The sequence below is a fragment of the Dioscorea cayenensis genome, chromosome 5 (assembly GCF_009730915.1).
Source record: "Dioscorea cayenensis subsp. rotundata cultivar TDr96_F1 chromosome 5, TDr96_F1_v2_PseudoChromosome.rev07_lg8_w22 25.fasta, whole genome shotgun sequence".
Lineage (NCBI taxonomy): Eukaryota > Viridiplantae > Streptophyta > Magnoliopsida > Dioscoreales > Dioscoreaceae > Dioscorea > Dioscorea cayenensis.
Window position 1 is genome coordinate 14,366,492 of NC_052475.1, and position 25,916 is coordinate 14,392,407.

General features: G+C 37.8%; 2 protein-coding genes and 1 non-coding gene across 3 annotated transcripts; all 3 read left to right on the forward strand.

Annotated features, from left to right (window-relative positions):
* The first annotated feature begins 277 nt into the window (after positions 1-277).
* LOC120262719 lies at positions 278-383 on the forward strand. Its single transcript, XR_005536973.1, has one exon. It is a non-coding gene; the product is annotated as a small nucleolar RNA R71 (small nucleolar RNA).
* A 21,800-nt stretch (positions 384-22,183) lies between these two features.
* LOC120260016 (subtilisin-like protease 4) lies at positions 22,184-23,855 on the forward strand. Its single transcript, XM_039267463.1, has 3 exons — positions 22,184-23,477; positions 23,520-23,797; positions 23,850-23,855. The coding sequence occupies exons 1-3, from the start codon at positions 22,184-22,186 to the stop codon at positions 23,853-23,855; spliced, it is 1,578 nt and encodes a 525-aa protein (XP_039123397.1).
* LOC120262234 (subtilisin-like protease 3) lies at positions 23,491-24,635 on the forward strand. The gene is made up of 2 exons (XM_039270315.1): positions 23,491-23,775; positions 23,850-24,635. Exon 2 carries the CDS (start codon positions 23,869-23,871, stop codon positions 24,370-24,372), a length of 504 nt encoding a protein of 167 aa, XP_039126249.1. The 5' UTR covers positions 23,491-23,775; positions 23,850-23,868; the 3' UTR covers positions 24,373-24,635.
* Positions 24,636-25,916: the final 1,281 nt, after the last annotated feature.

Below are 25,916 nucleotides of genomic sequence, written 5' to 3' on the forward strand. Positions count from 1 at the left end.
GGCCGCCACTCTAGGAGAAGTTAAAGTGTCTAACTTCTTGCTTAATGACTCAACCTGAGCCACCAATGATGTGACTACATCAATCTCATGAAGTTTGTTTACCTTCTTTCTGTCCCGTGTGTTCCACTGATAACTGTTAATAGCCATTTCTTCGATGAGATGTCGGGCTTCTTCAGGAGTCTTGCTTCCTAAGGTACCTCTTCCTGCAGCATCAAGTAACAACTTTATGCTTGGGTTCAAGCCACTATAGAGAGTCTGAATGATCATCCACTCGGGGAACCCATGTTGAGGACATTTTCGTAGGAGCTCCTTGAACCTATCCCATGTCTAAAAAGAGACTCCAATTTTGTTTGCACAAAAGAAGATATTTCATTCCTAAGCTTTGTAGAATTTTTGGGAGGAAAATATCAGGCAAGAAAAGCTTCTACCATCTCCTCCCATGTAGTAACCGATGCTCTAGGTAATGAGTGTAGCCATTGCTTTTCTCTTCCTTTTAAGGAAAATGGGAAGGCCCTCAACTTGATGCTATCATCCGTAACACCATTAATCTTGAGCATGCCTCACACTTCCAAAAAGTTCTCAATGTGATTGTTTGGATCCTCATCGGCCAAAAAATTAAACTGTGCTGACTGATGCAACATCTGAATGAAGCCTAGCTTGAGCTCAAAATTCTTAACCGTGATCGGTGGCCGCACAATACTAGACTACGTGCCAAGAACTACGGGTCTAGCATAATCTGAAAGTGCATACCCTTTGCTGCTTATTCTGTTTTGCCATGTTATCAGACCCTTCACCTTCTATCTAAGCTTGATTTGACTGTTCTTGCACAGGTTCTTTTCCCCTTCTATGAATTCTTTGTCCAATGTCCAGATCTCCTACAACCAATCTCGAAGGGTTTTCTCAGGTCATAACTTGGAGCTGCAACCAAAGAAAGATAAAACAAATCTGAATGATGGAAGAATAAAAAAGTGTGAAATAGAACAAGTGAAGAATAGATAAAATAGCAAAGTGCAAAATGCTTTCAAAACGCCTATTCCCCAGCAACGGGGCCAAAAACTTTGACGCACCCCTTTGGGTGTGTATACCGCAAGTGCACTGGTTATTAAAGTAATAAAGTACCCTGGTGAGTGGGTAGTCGTATCCAAGGGAATAGTGATCAGAAACACAAGAATTGCTATTTAACTATGATGAAGATGATTCAAGGGTGGTGTGAACAATATCAATGCAAACAGAAATAAAATAAAATAAGAAAGAGACAGAAGAGAATAATAGGAGTGGCAATCGATAGAAAGTCAGGTACCCAGACATTGCTCTCCCTAGGATTATTGTTTCAAGTGCAAGACCAATCATTATATCTCCTAACTGCTATTTAATGAGTCATGAAAATCCTATAACACATGGTCCCAAACCTAAGGTCAACCATGACTAACCCTACACTATGCCCCCGTGGAGAGGAGTACTCTCGACACCTCACACTGTGTAGGGTTGCAAGAAGCTCTAGAAACTTCAAGTAATAAACCCTATTCCCTAATATAGATCTAACCCTTTGGTCCAAGCGAAAGATACATAGTCAAGATTAAGCCCCAGCACTAAGGATTACTTCAACGCTTCACTCTGTTACTTGCACAAGTAAGCCCCAGCGGAGCTCGTCTTTTAGCACTTTACTCTATCATGACCGCAAATAACTCTTGGAACGTGGAGATAGGATAAATCACATCAGAAGGGAAAGGGGACGTTTCGCTACCTCTCGACTTACCCTCTCTACTCTCTCCAACCTAGCTCTGTCTAACCCTCATGGTGTGTCACTCATCTACAAGGATAACCAAGATAGATTATCAACCCTAGTGTCACTCTAAGGGGTCATTTGGTTCGCGGTAATGTAGAAAGATTACCACGTGTTACGTGGTAATCTGAAAATATTAACACATTTGGCATTACACCGGTGTTAATCTGGATGGTAATATCACATTACTAACTTATAAATATTACAAAGAAAGTGGTAATCCTATTACCACCAAATTTGGTGTCTATCTTGGATTACCATGGTAATCTTATAACTTTTTATATTTTAACAAATTGATTACCATGACAACCAAACACGGTAATGAACTATTCACAGTAATAAGAGTTCCCAACCAAACATGGTTATATTAAATTACCGCAATATTCCCAACCATATAACATTCCCACTAATATTACCATGGTAATCTCGTTACGTGGTAATATATTATTACCACGAACCAAACGGCCCCTAAGGGAAAATCAATTCAACAAGCATTTAAAGTTGGAACTCAATTAAAAACATCAATTAAAGAAACATAATGAAAAGTTAATGAAACAAAATCATTCTAGGGTTTATAAGTCAAAGCACCCACTAGGGGTTTAGCTCTCCATGGAGCAAGATACAATCAATAGTGAAATCAAATGTAAAAGCATGCAATCCATAAGTAAAACCTCCCTTGTAGTCAGTATCGATGGTCTTGTGGAGTAGATGGTCTTCTCCAAAGGTTGCCTCGTCAATCCTAGGGTACACCTCGCCGAATCAATGCCGAAGAAATCTCCCCCAATAACTATCTGCCAAAAGAATGCGGTCTTGAAGGATGTAGAACCACTCCAAAAACCTAGCCAAAGCCTCTCCAAACCCTAGCCGTGAGCGCCTCCATAGATGGGGAAAGATGGGAAAAAGATCTTTCAAAACGTCTTAAGTCACGGTTTAAATAGGGTTGGAATCAGGCATCCATATGGGCGTGTGAAATTTACACATGCCGGTGAATTTCCAGAAATTTAATTTCTGCGATCTGTGAACAATAACTACTACAGTAATTTTCCATGAATTGAATTTCTGTGAGGTATAAATAGTAACTACTATTGTAATTTTACTACAGTAAATTGCTATAGTGCTTCTACAAAATCTCCTGATTCAGCACTTTTCATCGAGGCCACATGAATGGGCACACATCCGTGTAGTAGATCGGGTTGCGTCTTCAATAAAATCACATTTGACGAAGATCTTGCTAGTATCACACAAGCCAGAACACATGAGTATGACTGTCTTTGTGTCCCTCTAATTTGTATATTCGCTCGAGCACAATGGAGGTTATCACACACTCATATGTCTTTGAGCACAACTTGTGTCTTCACGTTTGTTCAATGCAAGACTTCATTAAAATTTGCATTCACGATCTACTTTTGGTTCCTTTCTTCGACTATTGTCTCCACAACCCTACATGCACAAAAGAACACAAATACATATGCATAAGCGATAAAATCTGAGAAAAGTAATGCTCAACGTAAGAAAAGAATATTTCATATTACTAATACACAAGCACTTATCAGATTCGTTGTCCAAATAACCCCTTATTTTGTTTGGTTCTCCCTTGAATACCAATTGTGTATAGTAGTAGTCGAGATTTAATTTAAATTAGTTCTTTCTCTTTTTTAATTACTGTTCATCATTTGAAGTGTTAGGCTAGGAAATAGATGAAAGAAAGTAATAGAAGCTTCTTGGCCCTATGGAATACAATCCCTGTGTCACACACAGGATGTTACTTGATGATCATGTGCACTTATGGATAATCACATCAGTTCACTATACCCAAAGATCTAGAAATTAACCCTCCATTAATGGAGGAAAATTATCCAAGAAACAAGACGCAACGAGAGACATTGAAAACATAAAACCCCCTTCTAAATCATGTCATAGGAGAGTCACCAAAGAAACCCTAGGAGAGCTTTCATGCACTCCACCAAGGTGAGCTTGACGGCTATGATCTCCTATTCCCTTGAATGTGGATCTAAATCTCCTCTAGAATTACCCTTTGAGACTTGGAGATTTGTCCCCTTCTTCTCTTAGCTTCACCTCCAAAAAAGAATCAAAGAAATCGAAAGAATGCCCTAAAAATCCTCATGAGACATTATTATATCCAGCTACTTACGGGGTGCTTAAGGGTATAAGGACGTGGTCATAAGGCTGGAGAAGATAGTTGCAAGCCTTACAGGAATACTTATGGCCATAAGTCTCATCAGTAAGGTCTTTTATCTCTGTTATGGTCCAATTTACGGCTATAAGAGCTAGACCATAAGCTTTACTGTGATGTTCTTTGCGACTGCCCTTATGGGCATAAGCTCTGGTCATAAGCTCCTCTGGATGGTCCTTATGGGCATTCTTATGGGACATAAGTCCTGCCTATAAGTTCCTCTGGTTTGGCTCTAAACTCCTCCTTACAGGTATAAGCATACCCGCAAGGTTTTTTGTAAAAGTCTTACGGTCATAAGTCAGGCCGTAAGCTGCCCGTAAGCCACCTAGTTTGTCTTGTCCTTGTTCAATTGATGCCAAGAGAACTCCAACTTCTTTGTTTAAGGTCTGAAATGCCTCTTTTGGTCTCCCTCATCTTTAAGTGTTGTCCAAAGCCTGAGAATGCAAAACATACTATGATGATTTATATAAAATGAGTATATAAAATGATATGAAATACTAGAATATTGTACACTCATCACACATTATGATGATTTATATGTCATGCCTTTGAGCGGTATTATGGCTTGATGGTTTTGATGGTGACATGGGGTCACGCCCCGCTACTTACTGCAGTAACAAAGTATCCACGGTTCGACCTAGTTAGGGTTGTATGGAGAACTCTGTTGAAATTTACCCTTTTAGGAGACGCGTAGAGAACCTGAAAGGTGTGTGGTGCTGGGTACCCGGAGTCATCACACGGGTATCCTAGTGCCCAACGCCAAGAGATGTGTATCTTGGTGGCTCCAGATCTAGCCATGGTCATGGTTAGAGATGAGGGTTTCTTGAGGCTATCTATTACATTGATAGTTTTGATATGTTTCTCATTAAACATATGTATTCTAAAATGTGTGACTTTATAGATCCATGCTAATCCCCTTACTGAGTAACCTAGTTACTCACCCCCTATTCTTTTCCCATGTGATAGTACAGCCTAGCGGTACAATCACGTCGTTCTTGGCAAGTGCCCATCACAGTACATCTTTATGGAATCCTGTGTAGGTTTACTACTAGTTTATGGCATGTATTTTAATGGGATCCATTAGTGAATTTGTTGACTTGTTTGGATTCATCAGTTTTCTTTGGAAACTCCTACACTTGGTGCTGTCTAAACTATTGTGTGATAAAAAATACTCAGGGTTTGCTTTGATGTCATGGATATGTATCTTTTGTGATCTTGTGGGTTATCGCATTCTCTCATTATTATAGTGATTATAAACATGAAATATGTTAGCCTTACAATAATTCAATGTTGAGGTGATGCTTGCCCTTCCTTGAGTTGTCGTGGCGGTATGTCTGGGCCTGTGGGTCGGGGTGTGACAGATAACCCTAATTTAGTTTCATATTTTCATCTAATTTCTATTTGTAATGTTTATTTTAAAATTATTTCTAAAATAGTAGCCAGCCGGCTTAAACTTTTTCTCCCTAAGCTCATTGGTAGAGAACAAGCTCGGTTTTTATTGTTCATTGTCTGCTATCCGTTTGATAATATTATAACCTTTCAAGAGGTTGGTCATTCCATTGAGAGAGAGACCAATGGCCTCTCTAGTTAAAATAGATAATGAGAAAGCATATGGTACTCTCAGCTGGACTGCAATTCTTGCTACTCTTGCCAAAATGAAATTCCCTAACACTTGGATTTCTTGGATTAAAACTTGCCTTAGATCTACTTCTTTCTCTTTTCTTATTAATGGAACTCCGACCTCTTGGATCTCCTCCTCTAGAGGAGTTTGGCAAGGTGAACCCATTTCTTCTTATCTTTTCATTTTATTTGCTCAAAATTTGTCTTCTATTCAAAATTGTGGGCTTCGTCATGATATAGTTCCTGGTTTCAATCGTAACCTCCGTTATAATTTTAATCACTTAATGTATACAAACGATCTTATTCTCATCACCCAAGCAACTAGACGAGCCGCCCATAATATTAAGCTCTACTTATCCATTTTTTGGTAGTTCTTTGTTTAGCTTCCTAACTCCACCAAATCAGCCATTTACTTCCCTACTTAATTTTATAAGAGGATTTCTAAGAGCATCTATTCCATTCTTAATTTCAACCCTGCCTCCTTCTCTCTTAGTTACCTAGGGATCTCTATTAAAGAGATTGGAGGTTGCTCATTTCATTTCTATGATTGATTGGATTCGTCATCCCTACTCCAAATGGAAAGAATCCAATCATTCTACTGCAGCCAAAACTGTCCTCATTAATTCTTCCTTACTCTCTATTCCTACTTATCATCTATCTATTTATCCCATTCCTTATTCTTCTTTTGATGAGATTTCTAAGATTGGTAATAACTTCTTTTGGTCCAAAAGTAGCAATCGAAAGGCATCTACGCTATTGGTTGGAATAATCTTATAATAACTCAAATTGGAGGGGTCTTGCTATCAAAAATATTTTACTTGCTAAACACTCTCTTATAACAAAATATTTGTTCAAATTTTTCAATTCTGATGATGTGTTTTGGGTGGACATTCTTCATAATAAGCATGTCATGTTTCATTTTTGAAAGGACTCTGTTCCCTCTAACTACTCATGTTTTTTCGGAGGCATCTGTACCTTTGTGGATTCTTTGAAACCTTCTTCTTGGATTAACTCTTTGAATCCTAATAGCACCTCTTTGCTCTTTGATATGTGGGGTTTTGCAGTTCCATTAGCTTATAAACCTACCTACCTGAATATGAGTTTTGATTTTGACTCTCTAAATTTTTCTGATTTAGTTCTGGATGGCAATTGGAACCTTTATAACTTGTACTGCCTTTTTGGTGATAATATACTTTGTTTTATCCCTAGCCTTAGAACCATTGATCCAAATGGGCATAGCCATTTGGTCTAGTTTCGAGTTTCCCCTCGTGTAAAGAATTTCCTCTGGCTAGCCTTTAAAGGCAGAATCAATACTTTTGAGCATCTTCACTCCCTCAATTTAGGCCCCCGATGTCGTTGCATATTTTGTGCACTACAAGAGTTATGATTCTCAGTGATAACTTTTTTGTAACTCCCTATTATTTCGCCACAAATATTAGGATTTTTGTGTCAAAAAAGTTAATCAACACTATTGTTTAGATTGATTGTGACAATTATGTTTTTGCCACTATTACATTGATAATAATGCCAATGTAGTATATGTCACAATTAAGTCATTACTATAAATATATTAACAGTGGAAAATTTTCTTTTGCGTCTAATGTTTGTCACTAAAACTATATAAGATTTATTGTCAAAAATGTTTGATGAGAATGATGTGCAATTGTTATAATTTTTCATTTGTTGTGGTGAAAGTGTTTTCTGTCACTCAACATCTATTTTTTTGTTACAACAGTTTTGTCACAAAAATTTTAACCATTTAGTGTCTAATAAATATAGTTACAACAATTAAATTTGTTAACCATGTTATTGTGTATTTTATGATAAAAAAAAGTTAATTGCCACTATAGTTTGGATTACTTGTGATGTCTAATTATTTTCTCACTATTACACTTTCAGTTGTGACAATTTTGTGTCTATCACAATTATGCATCTTATGTTGATAATTTTGGATACCAAAAAAATATAAACATGTAGTGTCTACTAAATGTTGTCATAAAAATATAAATTAATATATATAATCTTTTATAAATTAGTATATGTGGTTGTAAAAATTATATTCTTAATAAAATATTAAAAAGTCTATATTTTCTACCCAATATTAAGATTTATGTATATATTTTTTAAAAATTTATTAGGTGGTTTAAGTAATTATAGATAAAATGTAAAAAGTTCTTAAAATAATAATTTATCTAATACTCAAAATTTATATTATAAGGCTTAGAAGATAAGCCTTTAATTTTGATCATACCTAGTGTTAGGGAAAATTTTCAAAAATTAAAATAAAAATTAAATAGATATTTACCAAATCTCACAACACAAAATTTGGATAATGTAAATTTGAAAAAAAAAAAAAAAACTTTCAAAAGACCTATATCCTCAATGAACGTAACATATAAAAGGAAACACCTTGAACACTTATGTACCTAAGGAGATTGGTGGCAACTGTTTGGCTTTATTTTATTCGGAGAACCAAAAGTGACTCAACTAGCTCATGATGTAGAGATGCATATCATTGATGGTCACAAGATTTGCGTTTTTTCCTTACTAATAAATGTTTTTGCTTAATTTATGCAATAAATGAGAGATAATTTTTATTTTGCTTTAACTTTTTCATCTTCAAAGTTAGGTTTATTAAATTTTTTCAATGATAGTTGTTTGTTGGTGTTTTCATTTTTTGGCATTTTGGATCTTAGGTTCATAGTAGAAATATGTTGTTTAGATTTTCGTTGTGTGGGTTTCTTTTGTTTTTTTTTTTTAATGATTTTTTATCTATTTAAAACAACAAAAAGTCGAATACGACTTGGCATTTTTCTCTTCTCAATTGAGAACAAATAATTGTATGAAAGTTGTAATTAAATTAGAATTTTTTGAAAATTTTAAATTTATTTTATTAGATTCTTATTTTTTCTAAATATGTAGAATAAGCATCAAGAAACGGGAATAATATTAAAGTCCCAAGAAAAGAGTTAAATTCTAGCCGAACCTGAGGATGAAAAGCGAAAACGAAGATTTAAATGCATAGCGAAGTACTTTATCCCCAAATTTGTATTAGAGAATTGTTTAGGATAACTTTATAATTGTATTTATAGATAATTTTAAATTTTAAATTTTTTATATTTGAAATAAGAAATTTGTACTTTTTAGTGATATTTATCTATTTTTATATAATATTAAATACTTTTATTTACTTGTGTGATAGTATTTTGCTACTAAAAATTTGTTTCTTGTAACAAAATTGTTTAATAACTTTATATTTATCACAAAATATTATTAAATTTAATAATGTGAGATGGTGTCATATAATTTTTATTTAGTGACAACATTATTGTTAAATTAATAATTTTATTTATGACAATATAAACACATGACACTATCTTATATTAGTGATGAATTATTGGTCACCAATAAAAAAATTACTTTTGACAAAAATTTTTTTGTTATTTTTAAAATCATTTTAGTGTCAACAATGGTGCCACAATAAAATGAACTATTGTCACCATTTTATTCGTCACTATTTCATATTTTTTGCGTCAACAAAATTATCACAAATAGTAAGGTTCATGTAGTTTATCACAAATACCAATGCTTTTAGTGACAATAATTTAGCTACAAAATTTTGAGTATTTGTGTCCATGTAGTTTTATCACAAATATTGATGTTTTTAGTGACATAATTTTGCCACAAATTTTCTGTAATTCTGGCCAAATTTTTTAAAGTGATCACTATTGTATTTGACGACCTCAAAAATTGGCCACTATATGTAGTTGTGACAAAAATTATTGTTTTTAGTAATGACTTTGATTATAACTAAACTATAATTTTTTGTAGTGACTTTGAGACAATTGAACACTTGTTGCAGTTAGAGGGGGGCACGGGCCGTCTTTTGTTCGGGCCCGGCCCGGAACCGGCCCGTCCAAACCCGCCGGTTCAACTGACCCGGCAGGTCGGGCCAAAAACCTGTAACCGGCACGCACCGTAGTGGGACCGGTTACAGGTTGAGCTATTCTTAACCAGTGACCCGCCGAATCAAACTGGCGGGTTAATTTTTTTTTTCAATTTTCAAAATCATTTATTGTCTAACATGGGTTTTGAAACCTTGACCTCTACCTCCAATCAAAATCATTTTGCCAATTGCACTAACATATCTTTGTAAATAATATATATATATATATATATATATATAAAATTGTTGAACTGAACAACACCAACCTCCTTAAGACGATCTTATGTTATCGAATAATAACAATATAATAAAAACTTATAAGTAATACAATATTTTATTTAATTAGCCATACACTTGTAATATAGTGTAAGTAGATATTTAGTGTTAAGTTAAAACATGCTGAACATATCAAGTTCTCAATTATCACTACTAAACATTGAAATACAAATTTGCATAAATGATTAGAAGTGTGCTTAAATTTGATTAAAAAGATAAAGATAGAAACTTCTAAAACTAGTAACTTCTTCTTCACTGACAACATGAGTATAAAAATAATAGTTTTTGAAAGTTAGAGAGTGAAATTAAGTTTTAAGTAAACATCAATAATGACAAATAAATAATTTAGTGATAATTTCGTTATAAACTAAAAGAATTATATGAACAATTTAAGTCACACTAAAGAAAATACATAAGCATTTAATTTAATAAGGAAACAAATCAAGCCCTTCATATTTAAGTTATTTTAAGTTATTTTGATTTGTTTGAATTTTATATTTATTAAAATCATTATTAATTTTATGATTTTTTAAATTAATTAAAAAAACATGGTTTAAGTTTCTTTTTATTTAGTTGTTTTCAAAAGAAAATCAAGAAAAAGTTGTGTGGTGATTGGTAAAGATGTTGGAGGGCTTGGGAATGGGTGAAGTTCAAATCCCACAAGTTACATTCAAAATTAATTTCATTTTAACAATAAAAGTTTATTTTAAATTTTAAATAACCGTCGGGCTGGGTGGGTCGAGTCCGGGTCACGCTTGGGTGGCCCATGACCCACCGGCTTAGTCTGGCCCGGCGGTTCGTTACTGTGCCACGGGTCGATTATGGGTCGGCCAAAAGCTGACCTGGGCCCGATTAACCGGCCCATGCCCATGTCTAGTTGCAGTGCTCTATTAAGTCCCAATTGGTCTAGAATGTGCTGGGTGATAAACTGGGTTCATGTCTGATCGAACTTCCCTGATGGTTTTCGCTCTGGAGTCTAGCTTATGAGCCATAATTATTCTATTTTCACTAACTTAATTATCGCAGTGGCTGCATGGTTCATATGGAAGGCTAGATGTAATGTGATCTTTCAAAATATCACTCCAAACTATTTGTTGGTGTTGACAATGATGTACAGTGATTGAAGCATGGTTGGAGGAGGCTAGCCATCACTATGTGGTGCGAGAGATGGTGGCTCTCTGTGATCAAGTATGGTTGCAAGTTGGGTGCGAGGACGACATGGAAAATGGTGATGGTTGCTATACTGAAGTCTTAGTATATGATTAAATGAATGTTTTGTTAGTCTTTTGATTATTAAACAGTATCCAATTTAAGGTATTGAACCAATGGGGTCATAGCTAGTGGATTATGTTAACCAATGGGGTTATAAGGTTGTGATTTACTTTTCAGTCAATTATTTTTAAATATATTAATGCTAGTGAGAGCTGTATGCTCATTAGCTGTTCCGCAAGTCAAAGTTCTCAGTTTTCCTTGACTGGTTTCACTTCACTGCTTCTCTTCTTCTTCTTTATCTTTTCTCTTCAACAGAGGTGTTCTCTCAGTGGTCACTGACATCATTGATCCTCAACAGTGTGGTATCAGAGCGAGTGTTTATGGCGAACGACACTCCGGTGAGCCTTACACAGCATTGTGTACCAGTCTTCAAAGAGGAAAAGAATGGGAGGTGGAGTTTGAGAATGAAGAACGTGTTTCAGTCTCAAGAGCTCTGGGATTTGGTTGAGAATGGAATGCCGGAAGAAGAGGATGAAGTGAAGCAGAGGGAAAGCAAGAAGAAAGATGCGAAAGCCCTGTGTCTCATCCAACAAGCTGTAGATGGGTTAATCCTCGACAGGATAGCCGAGGTTGAGATGGGACATAAAGCCTGGGAGGTAGTCAAGAAGCAATATCGGGGGTTTGCGAAGATGATGACGGTGAGGAAGTAGGCACTCGGCAAAGCTTCGAAACCCTACAAATGGAAGATGGTGAGAGTGTTCAAAGCTATAAGGCGAGGGTCGTCGCAATAGTTAATCAAGTGAAGGGGCTCGGGCACAAGCTCTCTGAAGCTGAAGTGGTGTCCAAGGTGCTGCGGAGTCTGTCACTGAGATTCGATTATGTAGCTGTCGCGATGGAGGAGTCCAGGGATCTCTTGAAGCTTAGTAGTGATGAGCTTTGTGGGTCCTTGCAAGCCCATGAGATCAGAGTTAATAGATCTTCAGGGAAGACTATTGAGAAGGCTTTGTATGTAATGGGTGAAAGCTTAGTGTCATGCCAAGGACAAGAAAAGCTCTAGCTCATCTGCTGGGTGGAATCCAACAAGAGGGTGTAGAGGAGGCTTCTTCAGAGGAAGAGGTAGAGGCAGGTGGTCAAGAGGCCAAGGTGGTGATTCTAAAGCCAACATCCAGTGCTTCCAATGTAAATAATATGGGCATGTTAAGGCGGAGTGTCGAGAGAGAGATAAACAGCCTAAGAAGGGAGCTTCAGTGGTAGTGGAGGAATGAGATGTGAAGAATGTTTTCATGGTTAGCACTAATTCAGGTGAAACATTAAGCTCGGCTTGGTTGGTGAACTCAGGGTGTTTTAACCATATGACAGGTAAGAGAGCTTGTTCTCTAGTTTGGATGAGTCTCAAAAGGTCATTGTACGTCTTGGCAATGATAAAGAAATGGAGGTACTTGGATTGGAAATTGTTACCATATGTATGATGAACGGTGAACTCAAGCAGCTTCAAGGAGTACAACTGGTTTTGGGGTTGGCTCACAACTTACTTAGTGTTGGGTAGCTTCTAACCAGAGGATATTCAGTTGTTTTTCAAAGAAACAAGTGCGTTATTAGTGACGATCACACAAGGGAGCAAGTGGTTGAAATTCCAAGGCTGAACAACAACATGTTTCCATTAGATCTTGCAAGAGTGGAAAGGTTGAATATAGCTATGGCCAAGCATGACATGTCTGAGTTATGGCATAGGAGGTTTGGACATCTAAACTATAGGAGTTTGGAGACTCTTGCACAAAAGGAGAGTATCATTGGGCTACCTAAGCTGAGTTATGTGACACAATGTGAAGAGTGTGCCACGTGCAAACATTCAAGAGTGGCATTTCCAGCAACTAAATCCAGGAGAATCTCATCGTGCTTACAGTTGGTGCATATGGACATTTGTAGGCCGATGAGCACAACATCCTTGGGAGGTAACAAGTATTTTCTTCTTGTTGTTGATGATTATAACAAGAAATGCTAGGTATACTTCTTGAAGAGCAAAGGACATGCCTTTGATCATTTCAAGAGGTTTGATGCATTGGTGGAGAGAGAGACGGGAAGTAAACTAAAGACCTTGAGGATCGACCGAGGAGGTGAATTTACTTAGCAAGCATTTAATGAATACTGTGAAAGGCTCGGGATTAGAAGGAAGTTCTTGGCTCCCTACACACCACAACAAAATAGTGTAGTGGAGCACAAGAATAGGACGATTGTGGAGATGGCTAGGTGTCGGATAGAGGCCTCTCAATGGAGTTCTGGGCTGAGGCAACGGCGACTTCAGTGTACTTGATAAATAGGTCACCTACTCAAGCTCTTGGAGTCAAAACACCTTATAAGGTGTGGCATGGAGAGAAGCCGAATGTGAGTCATTTCAAAGTGTTTGGCAGCATTGTGTTCACTCTAATTCCCTCTTAGAAATTAAGGAAGCTGGATGATAAATCACTGAAGTATGTGCTGGTGGGTTACTGTTTAGAGTTGAAGGCCTATAGGTTGTTTGATCCTGTAACATCCAAGATAATAGTGAGTGGAGATGTGATCTTTCATGAACATTCTATGTGGCAATGGGAAGCAAACAAAGGTGACTCTGTGATAGCAGTGGAAGATTAGAATGCCACTAAAGATACAAACACAAGCAGTCCATGTGAAGAGGAGACAAGTGGAGGTGGATGTCTTTCAAACACCAGGAATGACACTGAGAATTCTAATCTATCAGGAGAATCCAGTAATGAAACTCCACCAAGGAAGACTAGATTGTTAACTGATTTGTATAACTCTTGTACTTTTTCTCTTCATGTTGCTATCCCGCAAGTGTTTAAAGAGATAGTGAAATACGAGAAGTGGCAGGAGGCCATGGATGCTAAATTAAATGCAATCAAAAGCAATGACACTTGGGAGCTAGTTGAATTGCCATTTAGGAAGAAGGCTGTAGGTCTCAAATGGGTGTACAAAACCAAATTTGGAGCTGATGGAGAAGTTCATAAGCACAAGGCAAGGCTGGTAGCTAAAGGGTATGTGCAACAGTATGGTTTGGATTATAAGGAAGTCTTCTAACCCGTGGCTCGACTTGAAACCGTGAGAATTATTCTTGCTATTGCTGCTCAGGCTCGGTATTTGTTGTATCATTTTGATGTCCGCTTTGTATTCCTCAATGGAGAAACCTCTGAGGAGATTTATGTTGCTCAACCTGAAGGTTATGAAATCAAAGGCAAAGAGCATCTAGTGAATCGATTGAAGAAGGATCTCTACTGGCTCAAGCAAGTGCCAAGAGCTTGGTATAGCAAAATTGATAATAATTTCAAGAAATTCGGGCATGTGAGGAATGAAACTGAACGCACCTTGTATAGAAAAGAAGATGGAGAAGGGAACTACATTCTGATCAGCCTCTATGTTGATGACATGGTGTATACAAGTGGCTCACAAGCTCTGATTAATCAGTTCAAAGAAGAAATGATGAGAACCTTTGATATGTCAGACTTTGGATTGATTAAATTCTTTCTTGGTATACATCAATCAAGTACTGGAATTTTCATTTCTCAGAGGAAATACATTGAAGAGTTGGTATCACAAATGAATGTGAAACAGTGCAAACATGTGGGCACCCCAATGACAGTTAATGAGAAGTTTACAGCTGCAGAAAGTGGTGAATTAACAGACCCTATAATGTATAGAAGTCTCATTGGGAAACTTCTATACATTATGCATACAAGGCCAAATATCTGCTATTCTGTTAACTTCCTATCAAGGTTTATGAGTAAACCAAGCCCTGAGCATCTCAATGCAGCCAAGCGGGTGGTGAAGTATTTAGCAAGGATGACATTGTATGGGCTATTCTATTCCAGTGCGAGTAATGGATTCTTGGAAGTATACACAGACAGTTATTGGGGTGGCTCTTTATGTGATAGGAAGAGCACCTCTGGTGTGCTTTGCAAGATTGGATCATGTGCAGTGGCTTGGTCGTCAAAGAAGCAAGATGTGATGGCGCTATCAACGACGGAGGCCGAATATATCTCTACTACTTCAGCTACTTGTCAATTGGTATGGCTGAGAAGAATTCTAGATGATTATGGGAGAAAGTGTGAAGGTTCACCAATGTTTTGGTGTGACAACCAATCCGCCATAGCAGTTGTAAAGAATCCGGCATATCACGGGAGAACCAAGCACATCGATGTTAGATTCCACTTTATCTGGAGTGTAGTATCAGATGGGGTGATAACTTTGCGACATTACAACATAGGCGACCAGTTGGCAGATGTCTTCACCAAGTCCCTACCTGCAGAGAAGAATAGGAAGATGCGAGCTGAGCTGGGTGTCAGGATGCTCTAATCAAGGGAGGGTGTTGGTGTTGACAATGATGTACAGTTATTGAAGCATGGTCGGAGAAGGGTGGCCATCACTGTGTGGTGCGAGAGATGGTGGCTCTCTGTGATCAACTATGGTTGCAAGTTGGGTGAGAGAACGACATGGCAAATGGGGATGGTTGTTGTACTGAAGTCTTAGTATATGATTGAATGAATGTTTTGTTAGTGTTTTGATTATTAAACAGTATCCAATTTAAGGTATAGGGGTCACAGCTAGTGGATTATGTTAACCAATGGGGTTATAAGGTTGTGATTTACTTTTCAGTCAATTATTTTTAAATATATTAATGCTAGTGAGAGCTGTATGCTCATTAGCTGTTCCGCAAGTCAAAGTTCTCAGTTTTCCTTGACTGGTTTCACTTCACTGCTTCTCTTCTTCTTCTTTATCTTTTCTCTTCAACAGAGGTGTTCTCTCAGTGGTCACTGACATCATTGATCCTCAACAGTGTGGTATCAGAGCGAGTGTTTATGGCGAACGACACTCCGGTGAGCCTTACACAGCATTGTGTACCAGTCTTCAAAGAGGAAAAGAATGGGAGGTGGAGTTTGAGAATGAAGAACGTGTTTCAGTCTCAAGAGCTCTGGGATTTGGTTGAGAATGGAATGCCGGAAGAAGAGGATGAAGTGAAGCAGAGGGAAAGCAAGAAGAAAGATGCGAAAGCCCTGTGTCTCATCCAACAAGCTGTAGATGGGTTAATCCTCGACAGGATAGCCGAGGTTGAGATGGGACATAAAGCCTGGGAGGTAGTCAAGAAGCAATATCGGGGGTTTGCGAAGATGATGACGGTGAGGAAGTAGGCACTTCGGCAAAGCTTCGAAACCCTACAAATGGAAGATGGTGAGAGTGTTCAAAGCTATAAGGCGAGGGTCGTCGCAATAGTTAATCAAGTGAAGGGGCTCGGGCACAAGCTCTCTGAAGCTGAAGTGGTGTCCAAGGTGCTGCGGAGTCTGTCACTGAGATTCGATTATGTAGCTGTCGCGATGGAGGAGTCCAGGGATCTCTTGAAGCTTAGTAGTGATGAGCTTTGTGGGTCCTTGCAAGCCCATGAGATCAGAGTTAATAGATCTTCAGGGAAGACTATTGAGAAGGCTTTGTATGTAATGGGTGAAAGCTTAGTGTCATGCCAAGGACAAGAAAAGCTCTAGCTCATCTGCTGGGTGGAATCCAACAAGAGGGTGTAGAGGAGGCTTCTTCAGAGGAAGAGGTAGAGGCAGGTGGTCAAGAGGCCAAGGTGGTGATTCTAAAGCCAACATCCAGTGCTTCCAATGTAAATAATATGGGCATGTTAAGGCGGAGTGTCGAGAGAGAGATAAACAGCCTAAGAAGGGAGCTTCAGTGGTAGTGGAGGAATGAGATGTGAAGAATGTTTTCATGGTTAGCACTAATTCAGGTGAAACATTAAGCTCGGCTTGGTTGGTGAACTCAGGGTGTTTTAACCATATGACAGGTAAGAGAGCTTGTTCTCTAGTTTGGATGAGTCTCAAAAGGTCATTGTACGTCTTGGCAATGATAAAGAAATGGAGGTACTTGGATTGGAAATTGTTACCATATGTATGATGAACGGTGAACTCAAGCAGCTTCAAGGAGTACAACTGGTTTTGGGGTTGGCTCACAACTTACTTAGTGTTGGGTAGCTTCTAACCAGAGGATATTCAGTTGTTTTTCAAAGAAACAAGTGCGTTATTAGTGACGATCACACAAGGGAGCAAGTGGTTGAAATTCCAAGGCTGAACAACAACATGTTTCCATTAGATCTTGCAAGAGTGGAAAGGTTGAATATAGCTATGGCCAAGCATGACATGTCTGAGTTATGGCATAGGAGGTTTGGACATCTAAACTATAGGAGTTTGGAGACTCTTGCACAAAAGGAGAGTATCATTGGGCTACCTAAGCTGAGTTATGTGACACAATGTGAAGAGTGTGCCACGTGCAAACATTCAAGAGTGGCATTTCCAGCAACTAAATCCAGGAGAATCTCATCGTGCTTACAGTTGGTGCATATGGACATTTGTAGGCCGATGAGCACAACATCCTTGGGAGGTAACAAGTATTTTCTTCTTGTTGTTGATGATTATAACAAGAAATGCTAGGTATACTTCTTGAAGAGCAAAGGACATGCCTTTGATCATTTCAAGAGGTTTGATGCATTGGTGGAGAGAGAGACGGGAAGTAAACTAAAGACCTTGAGGATCGACCGAGGAGGTGAATTTACTTAGCAAGCATTTAATGAATACTGTGAAAGGCTCGGGATTAGAAGGAAGTTCTTGGCTCCCTACACACCACAACAAAATAGTGTAGTGGAGCACAAGAATAGGACGATTGTGGAGATGGCTAGGTGTCGGATAGAGGCCTCTCAATGGAGTTCTGGGCTGAGGCAACGGCGACTTCAGTGTACTTGATAAATAGGTCACCTACTCAAGCTCTTGGAGTCAAAACACCTTATAAGGTGTGGCATGGAGAGAAGCCGAATGTGAGTCATTTCAAAGTGTTTGGCAGCATTGTGTTCACTCTAATTCCCTCTTAGAAATTAAGGAAGCTGGATGATAAATCACTGAAGTATGTGCTGGTGGGTTACTGTTTAGAGTTGAAGGCCTATAGGTTGTTTGATCCTGTAACATCCAAGATAATAGTGAGTGGAGATGTGATCTTTCATGAACATTCTATGTGGCAATGGGAAGCAAACAAAGGTGACTCTGTGATAGCAGTGGAAGATTAGAATGCCACTAAAGATACAAACACAAGCAGTCCATGTGAAGAGGAGACAAGTGGAGGTGGATGTCTTTCAAACACCAGGAATGACACTGAGAATTCTAATCTATCAGGAGAATCCAGTAATGAAACTCCACCAAGGAAGACTAGATTGTTAACTGATTTGTATAACTCTTGTACTTTTTCTCTTCATGTTGCTATCCCGCAAGTGTTTAAAGAGATAGTGAAATACGAGAAGTGGCAGGAGGCCATGGATGCTAAATTAAATGCAATCAAAAGCAATGACACTTGGGAGCTAGTTGAATTGCCATTTAGGAAGAAGGCTGTAGGTCTCAAATGGGTGTACAAAACCAAATTTGGAGCTGATGGAGAAGTTCATAAGCACAAGGCAAGGCTGGTAGCTAAAGGGTATGTGCAACAGTATGGTTTGGATTATAAGGAAGTCTTCTAACCCGTGGCTCGACTTGAAACCGTGAGAATTATTCTTGCTATTGCTGCTCAGGCTCGGTATTTGTTGTATCATTTTGATGTCCGCTTTGTATTCCTCAATGGAGAAACCTCTGAGGAGATTTATGTTGCTCAACCTGAAGGTTATGAAATCAAAGGCAAAGAGCATCTAGTGAATCGATTGAAGAAGGATCTCTACTGGCTCAAGCAAGTGCCAAGAGCTTGGTATAGCAAAATTGATAATAATTTCAAGAAATTCGGGCATGTGAGGAATGAAACTGAACACACCTTGTATAGAAAAGAAGATGGAGAAGGGAACTACATTCTGATCAGCCTCTATGTTGATGACATGGTGTATACAAGTGGCTCACAAGCTCTGATTAATCAGTTCAAAGAAGAAATGATGAGAACCTTTGATATGTCAGACTTTGGATTGATTAAATTCTTTCTTGGTATACATCAATCAAGTACTGGAATTTTCATTTATCAGAGGAAATACATTGAAGAGTTGGTATCACAAATGAATGTGAAACAGTGCAAACATGTGGGCACCCCAATGACAGTTAATGAGAAGTTTACAGCTGCAGAAAGTGGTGAATTAACAGACCCTATAATGTATAGAAGTCTCATTGGGAAACTTCTATACATTATGCATACAAGGCCAAATATCTGCTATTCTGTTAACTTCCTATCAAGGTTTATGAGTAAACCAAGCCCTGAGCATCTCAATGCAGCCAAGCGGGTGGTGAAGTATTTAGCAAGGATGACATTGTATGGGCTATTCTATTCCAGTGCGAGTAATGGATTCTTGGAAGTATACATAGACAGTTATTGGGGTGGCTCTTTATGTGATAGGAAGAGCACCTCTGGTGTGCTTTGCAAGATTGGATCATGTGCAGTGGCTTGGTCGTCAAAGAAGCAAGATGTGATGGCGCTATCAACGACGGAGGCCGAATATATCTCTACTACTTCAGCTACTTGTCAATTGGTATGGCTGAGAAGAATTCTAGATGATTATGGGAGAAAGTGTGAAGGTTCACCAATGTTTTGGTGTGACAACCAATCCGCCATAGCAGTTGTAAAGAATCCGGCATATCACGGGAGAACCAAGCACATCGATGTTAGATTCCACTTTATCTGGAGTGTAGTATCAGATGGGGTGATAACTTTGCGACATTACAACATAGGCGACCAGTTGGCAGATGTCTTCACCAAGTCCCTACCTGCAGAGAAGAATAGGAAGATGCGAGCTGAGCTGGGTGTCAGGATGCTCTAATCAAGGGAGGGTGTTGGTGTTGACAATGATGTACAGTTATTGAAGCATGGTCGGAGAAGGGTGGCCATCACTGTGTGGTGCGAGAGATGGTGGCTCTCTGTGATCAACTATGGTTGCAAGTTGGGTGAGAGAACGACATGGCAAATGGGGATGGTTGTTGTACTGAAGTCTTAGTATATGATTGAATGAATGTTTTGTTAGTGTTTTGATTATTAAACAGTATCCAATTTAAGGTATAGGGGTCACAGCTAGTGGATTATGTTAACCAATGGGGTTATAAGGTTGTGATTTACTTTCAGTCAATTACTTTTGACTATATTAATACTAGTGTGCGCTGTATGCTCATTGGCTGTTCCTCAAGTCAAAGTTCTCATTTTTCCATGACTGGTTTTCACTTCACTGCTTCTCTTCTTCTTCATCTTTTCTCTTCAACAGAGGTGTGCTCTCTGTGGTCACCGGCGTCGTTGATCCTCAACACTATTCTGTCATCGCTTGCCTGGCCCTTGCTCATTGCAAAGATTTCTTTTGTGCTAACAAAGACCAGTTCGGCAAACGCTTAATCCTTAACAATTGCTCTTTTGCAGATGGCCACTTCCTTTTCTCCTCCCTTGCTTGGGGTGGTGACACTGAGGTGAGTGGTGCCGGTTTCTTTGTCTCTTTTAGCTCTCTTGCAGGTTGTTGTCCTATTTTGTCTGACATGGAGTTAATTACCTAATTTCAAGCTCTCCTCGTTGCCCTACAAGCTGTTGAAGTTGATCATTGCCGGATTAGCCATAGTTTTATCGCGTGCCCAGCCCTTCTCTCGGCCCTCAACACAGACAATTCCCTGGGCTCCTGCGGTTTCAATTCCTGGATACCTCATCTTCGGCAACTCCTCAACTCGACTAGGAATCCAAAGCTTCACAATATCACCCAATCCTGGATTTCTCCAGCTATCAATCTTGCTACGCATGTGATCAATCTTCATGCTTTAACTCTGTTTCATCATGGGCGGGATCTTCCACGTTATATCATGAAATGTCTTTATAATTTTCTTTTCCATTTTTAGTTTCTGTCCTTCGTCTGTTGTTTTTTTGGTTTTCTCATTAATAAATTTAGCCCAAGGCTCCTTTCTTGAAAAATAAATAAATAAATAAATGACTATTTGCACAATGCCTCCTATCTAGAAACAAATTACATGAGGTCATTCTGGCAAAGTTCTATTTAAAAGAAATTCAAACCGCCTGATATTACATTGCATATATATATATATATATATATATATATTGTACTTCTTAAAAATTTATGAAATTATCACCATAACTTAGGAGATGAACATAATTTACAAGTTTGGAAATAATTCACAACATACAAATTGATCTTTTCTGATAACAAAGCCAAGAATTATTTTGTTCATGAATAACATTTACTTAAAATATTTACTTATGAAATTTCATATTCCCTCAAAGAGCAGTATTTCCACTAATGAGTTTGTAATACTATGAAAAATAAAACTTATGTGTCTTAGAAACACTAGAAAAAATAGAAAAGTCAAAATATTTTTATATCAGAATAGCAATAAGAAAATATATAACATTATTTATCATGACAAATCAAATTGTAACAACAATACAGTAAAATCAAAATAAGATTTTATGTAAATTTTAAAAATATATATATATATATATATATATATATATATATATCTGTAATTGATAGTTGGCAATAAATCAATTCATCATCTGTACAGAAGGATCTGGCCAGTCATTTTTATAAAGCCAAAATAAATAAATACATTAGATTTCACGTTAGTTCCAAAAACTCATTAATTGAAATCCATCCATCTCAGCTTGTAGTTATTTTTTTTTGCCGATATAGTTGTCCTCTATATATATTCTACTTTATGAAATCTGTGTGCATGGTTTTGGTGAATTTGGCAGACGAAGAAAAACCACAGAGCTAGAGTTCTTTGGTAAAATCGTCATATTCATTAAAAGAGTTCTTGTCGCACTTTTTAGATATTTTATTCTATATGACTTTTCCTTAATTACTATTTCTTGTTCAAGTACAAATGCTTATCTCTTCATTTAAAGATGATAATGAATGATATGAATTTTAAATAAAAAGTAAGCCCTGATTAACTGGTTTCTTGTAATTTTCTTATAATTATGTTTGTCTAATCAGCTTTCTTCCAATCAATTATTGATGTCTCCATGGTATTGAATTAGTTTTTAATTTGTGGCATCCTAGAAGTAACACGGGCAAAGAATTGTTCTTATCACCTATAGAAATATATATAGAGAGAAAGAGAGCCTTTTACATGCATAGCTGAGTCCTTAGTTAATTTCCACCCTAACCATAATGAAGGGTTCCACTTCCATCTTAGTCCTTTTGTTCATCTTCTTATTTGTTATGAGTGTTCATGCTTCACAAACAAGTGATACTAATCTTCGATCAGTGGCTAGTCAGGGCAGTAATAGCAATGAGATAATGACATACATTATTCACTTGACCAAACCTGAGTGCAGGACCTTTCTTGGCTATGAAGAGTTGGAGAGTTGGCACAGATCTTTCCTTCCAAAAATGACATTGGACTCCGGTGAGCCCCGGCTAGTGTACTCCTATTTCGAAGTGATGACTGGATTCACGGCAAGGTTAACACTTGAGGAAGTTGAAGCCATGCAACGCATGGATGGCTTCCTATATGCAAAGCTGGATGTTATGAGATCAGAACTCGATACCACTTACACCCCTCAATATTTGGGGTTAAGTGATCCATCAACTGGAATATGGTACACGGAATCCAACATGGGAGAAGGCATCGTAATCGGAGTGATAGACTCAGGTATCCCACGGAACCACCCATCATTTTCTGATGATCAAATGCTTCCAAAACCGGTCAACTGGAATGGCACATGCAACTTCGCCAACTTCTCTTGTAACAATAAGATCATTGGTGGTGTGACATTTGCAAACGGGAGCAAAATGAATAGTGCACTAGTGGACACAGGTGGACATGGGACCCATGTGGCAAGCATAGCCGCCGGGAATTTTGTGAAGAATGCAATGGTTGTTGGCAAATTCAATTACACTGCCTCTGGGATGGCGCCCAGAGCTCACCTATCCATCTACAAGACGTTCTATTCCCGTGCTGATAGTCTAAAATGTTATGATCAGGCAATGATTGATGGAGTGAATATCATCAATTACTCTATAGGTTCCAATCCAACCGATAACTTCTATGATGATACAGCTGCCTTCTCTGCATATAAGGCCACCGAGAAGGGTATTTCTGTCTCCGTCTCCGTTGGTAACAGGGGAAACCCAAAATCCCTAAGTCACTCTGCACCTTGGCTGACAGTGGTTGGAGCAAGCTGGCTGGATAGAAGGCTTGCAGCAAAAGTCATGCTTGGCAACACTAATAAGTTCATTGGAGAAACTGGGTTTTACCAGCCAACTCAATTCAACTCTTCCATCTTTCGTCCTATTGTGTACCCTGGAGTCAACAACCAAAGAGAAACTTTAGGTTGCTGGAATGGATCTTTGAACAACATCAATGTGAAGGATAAGATAGTGTTGTGCTGGGCCGGCAATGACAACATCGGCAAAGGACGTGTGGTTCTTGCCGCCGGTGGCGCCGCCATGATTCTCATGGGTCCAATAAAGAATACCTGAAATGACAAACATGTTCTTCCAGTATTGCATGTCACCTCCAATGATGCCAACAATATTTTGAATTACTATAACTCTCCTGGAGGATCACCTCCCAACGCTAGCATAATATTCAATGGGCAAGTGTCCGGCCGTCGCCCTGCTCCAGCCATCACTCCAACTTCCTCCAGAGGTCCTAGTTTAACGAACGGTGGTATTTTGAAGCCGGATGTCATCGCGCCAGGCTATGAAATCCTTGCAGCATCCATTGTCAAAGGCAGTCCCTTTAATACCTATTTCAAGTATGACAAACTTAGATATCTTGTTAGTTATATCTTAGTTATACAACTAACTATAATTTTGCTAAAAATTTTAGATTTGAAAGTGGCACTTCCATGGCATCGCCCCATGTAGCAGGAGTTATGGCCTTGATCAAGAAGAAACACCCAACATGGTCTCAAGCTGCCATCCAGTCAGCGATAATAACAACTGCTGACGATGTCGATCTTGCTGGAAACCGGTTCATTGACATGAAAAATTGGAAGCCATCCAACATCTTTGCTCGGGGCGCTGGACATATCAATCCCCCAAAAGCCATGGATCCAGGTCTTGTCTATGACCGAAACTTCAATGACTACATTGGCTACATGTGTGGTCTAAAGTACAATCCCACTCTCATGCAACGTATCACTGGCAGAAAAGTGAATTGCACCACAGTGAAGAACATCAAACCATCCCAACTCAACTACCCTTCCATTATGGTAACTTTGAGCTCCAAGTCTTCAAATGAGACTATTACGAGGACAGCAACCAATGTTGGGAAAGCCAACTCCGTTTACACACCTAAAATTATTCATCCAGCAAATGCAAGTTTGATCCTTTCCACAAATAGACTATAGTTCAATCGCTATAAACCAGCAATTAAGTTTCAATGTCACGATAATCATTGTACCACCAGCTCCCATCAAGGGCACGATATCTGAAGGAAAACTAGAATGGGTATCCACGTCAAATAGCCATGTTGTTCGAAGCCCCATTGCCATTGTCTTTTGATTGAACCCTTCGTGCCTTACGTGTATGCGTCATGCAAAGTTCCCTGATCCTTATGTTGGTTGCTATGATAAAATACTTGTTTTCTTTTTATGCATGATCTTACCTTGTATTTGAGCAGTTAGTAATTATGAATAAAAGGGAACTAACTTCAAATGTTAAGTATAATTTATTTCTTCATGCATACACTCATTGGTACTGAATTATATGGATATTTGCTTGAAGTGCCACACCTTGATTTGATCGACGAACTGTGATTGTGACAAATGTTAAGTATAATTTATTTCTTCATGCATACACTCATTGGCACTGAATTATATGAATATTTGCTTGAAGTGCCAGACCTTGACTTGATCAACAGAATGCGATTGTGACAAATGGTTGCATGCCCACAACACAGTGATTTAATATACTAGACATGCAGTTAGGCCGTAAAAGCCAGCTTCAAAACATTAGAGACAGTTCAATTGTTTCATGATAATTTAAAAATATTCCCAAAAATTATGTAGTAATTAAAAAATATAACTATGTTTGGAATTGTTGATAAAAATTTAAATTTTTTAACACTAAAATGTTACTAAGAAACTAGATAAACACATTACCTCCAAAACATATCTTTATCGTGACCACAAGTATAGTTTTGGACATTTTGCAAGTAAATTTTTAAAGATGAGTTTTTAATGATCAAACTTAATAATTAGACTTAATTTCCCCTAAACTTTTAATTATCATAGTTTAATTATATCACTTAGTTAATATATATTAATTTTGTTTTGAATTTTTAATTATATTTCATCTGAAAACATTGTTCCATTTCTATTTTTAGCTTCGTGAAAATTTTAGAATTAAAGATATTTTCGAAATTTAACCACTTTACTACATTAATTACCATAATTAATATAACGCAATAATGTAGATCTACATTTTTCATGCATGCACTTATAAGTATCTACAAATATCCGATTTAGAGCATCCATTGCTTTGTTATATGTAAAAATGCAACTAGGCCCATCATAACCCTACAGTTGATGCAAGTGCTTTTTTTTTAAAATTTTTTTTTCTAAATTAGTATGAATGTACCCCTACAATACTATGTTCACCATGATCTAGCAAATATGAATGAAGTACCCAAAATAAAAATGTGATGTACGTATGCTAGAGAATACTTTTCTGTTTTCCTATACTAAAATTAATCTAAAATAGTATGTTTGAGTGGTTAGTCGGTTTACCCATAGTTTAAATCCATCTTTGTGCATTTTTTTCACATTTTATATTTTAATTTAAAAATTACTAGGATTTCAAAATTTTAATAAAAAAAAATCTTATATACAAATTTTAGTAATTTAAAAAAATTTTAAATTGATTATGAGGCCTAACAAATATATTATAACAT

Bases quoted from the DNA above. Each gene is read 5' to 3' on its own strand.
- LOC120262234 (XM_039270315.1), top strand. From the start codon at position 23,869: ATGGCATCGCCCCATGTAGCAGGAGTTATGGCCTTGATCAAGAAGAAA.
- LOC120260016 (XM_039267463.1), top strand. From the start codon at position 22,184: ATGAAGGGTTCCACTTCCATCTTAGTCCTTTTGTTCATCTTCTTATTT. The intron at 23,478-23,519 runs GTCCAATAAAGA...ATGTTCTTCCAG, and splicing joins CGCCGCCATGATTCTCATGG to TATTGCATGTCACCTCCAAT.